General features: G+C 34.7%; 1 protein-coding gene across 1 annotated transcript in view; it reads left to right on the top strand.

Annotated features, from left to right (window-relative positions):
• Positions 1-1,688: 1,688 nt before the first annotated feature.
• Positions 1,689-5,502, top strand: part of LOC107603112 (sodium-dependent lysophosphatidylcholine symporter 1-like) — a 5,572-nt gene continuing 1,758 nt past the window's right edge. The window contains exons 1-8 of the mRNA XM_016295826.1: positions 1,689-1,730; positions 1,864-1,994; positions 2,167-2,299; positions 2,586-2,664; positions 3,520-3,692; positions 4,769-4,859; positions 5,034-5,155; positions 5,273-5,356. Of these exons, the coding sequence (XP_016151312.1) occupies positions 1,689-1,730; positions 1,864-1,994; positions 2,167-2,299; positions 2,586-2,664; positions 3,520-3,692; positions 4,769-4,859; positions 5,034-5,155; positions 5,273-5,356 (855 nt within the window). The remainder of the gene's footprint in view (positions 1,731-1,863; positions 1,995-2,166; positions 2,300-2,585; positions 2,665-3,519; positions 3,693-4,768; positions 4,860-5,033; positions 5,156-5,272; positions 5,357-5,502) is intronic.

The raw sequence follows: 5,502 nt of genomic DNA, 5'->3' as shown, positions 1-5,502 counted from the left end.
GAAGTCTCTTCTAAAGATGATGCACAAGAAAGCCCGCAAACAGTTTGCTGAAAACAAGCAGACTAAGGACATGGATTACTGGAACCATGTCCTGTGGTCTGATGAGACCAAGATAAACTTATTTGGTTCAGATGGTGTCAAGTGTGTGTGGCGGCAACCAGGTGAGGAGTACAAAGACAAGTGTGTCTTACAGTCAAGCATGGTGGTGGGAGTGTCATGGTCTGGGGCTGCATGAGTGCTGCCGGCACTGGAGAGCTACAGTTCATTGAGGGAACCATGAATGCCAACATGTACTGTGACATACTGAAGCAGAGCATGATCCCCTCCCTTTGGAGACTGGGCCACAGGGCAGTATTCCAGCATGTCATATTTTTAAATGTTCTGTGATTGAACTGGAGACTTTTGGGTTAGAATGTTTAATTTTAAATTTAGTGTTATCAGCGAGAATTAATTTGAATATTATGGTGTTATATAACCCTCCTTCTCATAATGTTTCATTTTACCATGATTTTGATTAACTGTTTAAATTGTTTAATTGTTGCACTGAAACAATTTTACTGGGAGACTTTAATATAAATTGGTTGGATAACAGTAAGAAAAAAAAACGTACAATTATTGCATCGAAATATAAATTGCATCAAATGATAACGAGCCCTACAAGAATCACTCGAACTAGTAAAACACTGATAGATTAAATTTTTTACAAATAAACGAGTTTTAAAATGTATAATATGTTAACAGCTCTGTCTGATCATATCTTGACCTTGATTGTCAGAAAATTAACAAAACAACGATTTCAGAGCCGATTTTTTGGAACCATAGTTAATAATTCACAAACTGGAATTCTCAAGCAGAAGATGTCTCGGTTTGAAAATGAGTTGAATAACATCAATTGGGAGAGTATATTTAAATTGATAACTTAAATGAGTGCTGTGATTTTTTGATGGACACACTTGCAAATATAATCAAGTTTACATGCTCCTTTAAAAGTAACAGGAGAAAAGTTTTTTTGCCTTTTTTTTGCCTATTCTCCAAAGTATTCAACAGAAATGGCTATAGGTCATTTTATAGAAAAGTAGTGGGAGCAGTATTTTTAGACTTTAAAAAGGCTTTTGATACTGTGAATCATGAAGTACTCATAAATAAATTGAAACAAATTAACTTCTCTCAACAAGCTCTAAACTGGTTCAAATCATACCTGGGTTGTAGACAGCAATGTGTTAAAATTAGCAGTGTGTGTAGGTGTACCACAAAGTTCAATATTGGGTCCGTTGCTTTTTTGTTTATATATAAATGATTTACCTGAAAGTTGCAAGGAGTTTGGTTGTCAAATGTATACAGATGACACAATTATTTATGTAACAGCAGAAACTTCTCGTCTGGCTGCAGAAATGTTAACCAGGAAATTGGTCAGTGTTTCCCAGTGACTGCAGGATAACTGTTTAACTTTAAATTACAACAAAACAGTTTCAATGAGTTTTTCATTAAAGAACAAAGCACTGGATGTATTTAAAATCTAAATAGACCAAAAGGAAATCAAGGAAGTGGGTGAATTTAAATATTTAGGTGTCATTGTAGACTCTAATCTTAAGTTTGATGCCCATATTAAGAAAATGTCTAAGACTATTAAGACAAATTTGAACTGTTTTCGTATGATAAGACCATGTATATCTCTAAAAGCAGCTAAAATGTTTATCTGGGGTCAGGCTTCCCAATCAGTTGTCAAGCCTGTAATGTCATTATACAAACAAACTTTAAAAGTAATGGATCAGAAACCAATGAAATGGCATCATTGTCAAATTCTTCAAAAGTATAATTTGTTAAGTTCTGATAATCTTTTAAAGTTTTCATTTATAAAAACAGCATTTAAGTGTATCTTTCTCTGCATCCATCATTCTCTTCCTTGGTCGAGCTTGGGATGCCATTTCGGATCCTCTGATTGGATATGCCGTGAGCAAGAGTGGCCGGACCAGAATTGGCAAACTTATTCCTTGGTGACTGTACTGGTTTATGTCAGACTGGGTGTGAAGGACTTTCTCAAAAATGTGCTTAAATGTGTATTACAAATATTGAGCATATAAATGGTAATAGATAGTGTACGCTTTAAATTTTTTTTTTTTATATTCCAATTGTTAATCATTCTGCTCATCCACTCTCTTTATGTAGGATTGTGTTCACAATACCACTTGGGGTCCTGTCATACGTTATGCTCTGGTATACCCCACAGGACACCATGTCCTCTGGCTTCAGTTTCGGCTGGTACTTCACATGGTGCTGTCTGTTTGACACCTTCATGAGTGTAAGACCACTATTATGTGCCTATAGTTTTCTGTTGTTTTACACATTCAAGGACATTTCCTGCATATGGGGGAAGACTACATTTAAATTAGTTTTGAATTGCAAACAAATATACAGTGACAAATATATAGTTCCCACTTCTTTCCTGTCAAGTACTCATGGTGAATAAATATAGTAAATATAGTACTCACCACTGCAGTTTTCCAACAGCCGTGTTTGCTTATATAATGTGTTATATGAGTCATAACTGTATCCAAAACATTTAATTCTCTCTCTGTCTTGTTTAGTGCTACCATGTGCCATATTCTTCTCTAAACATGTTTCTGGGGGGAAATGAGAAGGATCGAGACTCAGCCACTGCTTACAGTAAGGAAATATGGTGATAAATGGCAGTCATTGTGGTCCAAGTACCAATAGCTTGTGTAGTCAATTAGATTGTGGCAAGTTGATAGAACTGCACTGTATCTTTCTATCTTAAATCTCCAATTATACAAGAAACAAGGAATAGGCCAATTAGATGTTCCACATCAAAAAATAATATTTTCTATCAAGAATCATAAATCTGAACTTGATTGAACTTATTGTCAGGAGCACCTTAATATAGTGTATACAAATTTTATGTGAAGCAGACAAGCGTCCTAAAAGGAGTTACAAAAAGGGGGAGAAAACTTTGAACTTTGAAAATTCCTTCATTGCTTAGAGCCCTGACAATCATTACTGTTAAAGTCAGATCCTCTACAATTTCTATCAAGCACAGATCTAACAACAGATCAAAATCTCAAAATATTCTAAATTCAAATAATCAGTTGTGCATAACTAACACCATTCACGTGTGCCATTCATAACTGAATTGATGGAATATCTTTTATACCCCTGAATTTGAATTGGGATAGCAAACGGAAGAATTGCTATTCAAATGTTCATAAGGAAGTTGAATTAAAAGGAATCGGAATTCAAAGACATTCAAAAAAAAAAAATGCAAATAAAAAATAAAAACTATGAATGTTGTTTTTTCATAGTTTTTGTAAGTTTGGAAAAAAAACAACAGCTAGGTAGATGTCATCCTTCTTCTAGTCGTCCTTTTTTATTATTATTTGTAAGCAGGATACTTTGTAAATAGAAAGCAGAAACTTGGATTTATAGGATATTACCTTAACTGAAATCTATTTCCTGTATAAAAGAGAAAAAATGTCAAGAACTTTGTTGTCTCTCATGATACAGGAATGGGCATGGAAGTGTTCGCTACACTGGCGGGAGCTGCCATTCAGGGTCAGATAGTGGGGGTGCACCATGCCAAGAGGACACACGTCTGCAGTTTGCAGAATGACACGGAAGGGCCTTCTGCGAACACCACTGAATCACTGGATGACATATCTGACACTCTACAAAATACAGTGAGGCACAGAGAACATCCTATTACTATTGTGTCAAGCACATATGGATAGTGGAAATTGTTATTAGTTATTGCTTGTGAAATATTGCCACACATATTGACTGTGAACTGTCAAGGCAGCTGTTTTTTTCTAAATTTATAATATAGTCGTTTAGAGAAGATGCTTCCTTGTGTGTTGAGCATACGTAGGCCGTTTCTCTGGAACTGTTGTACCAGAGAATGCAGTGCCTCCAGATTTAAATATCATAAATATCATACTTTAAGTATGATATTAGAAACCATATACTGCATGTCTAAACTCAGCAACCAAGTACCTTCTGTTATAGTGCCAGAAACAGACACTTTAGACAAGGTATTTTAAGTTCAGCATTGTTCTTCCCAATTGTCTCATTTCGATGTCTTCAATGTCTCAAGTTTGTGATGTTGCCAAGTTTTAATTTTGCAAAGTGTATGAATATCCACTACTATTTAAAAGTATGGGGTCAGTAAGAATTTTTGAATGTTTTTGAAAGAAGTCACTTATCCTCACTAGGGTTGTATTTATTTGGTCAAAAATACAGTAGAAACAGTAATATTATGACATATTATTACAATGGTCCATTTTTATTATTATCAGTGTTGGAAACAGCTGCGCTGCCTCATATTTTTGTGGAAAAGTGATATATTTTTTCAGGGTTCTTTATATGAAGTAGAAAAGGTGCAGCACTCACGCTTGAAAAAAATCCAGCTTTATTTGTTAAAATAAATGTGACGCTGCAGCCAGTATCTGATAAAGGCCTGGATACTGGCTGAAACATCACATGTATTTTAACCAATAAAGTTGGATTTTTTCAAGAGCGAGTGCTGCACCTTTTCTAATTGAAATGAGATTTTTGGTTGCACCTCCTCTTTGAATGGTAGAACACCTCTTTTCAGTAAAAATTCTTCATTTGAAGTACAATATTCTTGTAATATTTAAAATTCTCACTTTTGATCAATTTAATGCATCCTTGCTAAATAAAAGAATTAACTTATTAAAAAACCTTTCTTATCCCAAACATTTGAACGGTAGTGTCGTTTGTCTATTAATTTCTACAGAGAAGTGCCTATTTGACTGGAGCATTAGTATTGGGAATGCTGTACTTCCTGTGCTGCCTCGTGCTTTTTCTTGGAGTGAAGGAGCAGTTGGGTAGGTCCAGATGAGTTAACTTTAAAATTTCAGATAAATCTCTGATGTTGTGTTCGTTCAGCCTTCACTAAGAGTACCACATACACAAAAATATATGTAACTATAGCTATAATTTTCTTGACCAAATGACTATGACTAATATAATGATTTGCATGCGTCTACTTCTCACTTCAGCCCCTCTGAGTAAACTGGACCGCATAAATGTCCCCTATCTAACTGGTATAAAGATGATGGTGGGCCATACTCCATATGTGCGGCTTGTATTTGGCTTCCTGTTTACTTCATTAGCCTTCCAGGTAAGCCATTTTTCTGATTAAAATAATGAATTATTTGATAGCCATACAGTTTTAGAGACTACAAATGGATTTTATTAAGTATGACAGAAGTCAAGATGATAAGAATATTTGTTTCAGATGGCTCAGGGAAATTTTGCCCTCTTCTGCACTCACACAACAAATTTGGGAGCATATTTCCAGCATCTTGTTCTCATACTATTGGTAAGGGATTTATAATTTCAAATTATTATTATTATTATTATTATTGTTATTATTATTATTATTATTATTATTATAATATGAAATGCAGCAGTGAGCTATTTTGAGCTGACATGTAAAGAATCCGATGAGCTTTGTAAAAATTGTCG

This window comes from Sinocyclocheilus grahami, unplaced genomic scaffold (genome assembly GCF_001515645.1).
Source record: "Sinocyclocheilus grahami isolate Dianchi unplaced genomic scaffold, SAMN03320097.WGS_v1.1 scaffold341.1, whole genome shotgun sequence".
Lineage (NCBI taxonomy): Eukaryota > Metazoa > Chordata > Actinopteri > Cypriniformes > Cyprinidae > Sinocyclocheilus > Sinocyclocheilus grahami.
The sequence above is the reverse complement of the archived record's forward strand: the minus strand, read 5'-3'. Positions and strand labels throughout refer to the sequence as shown.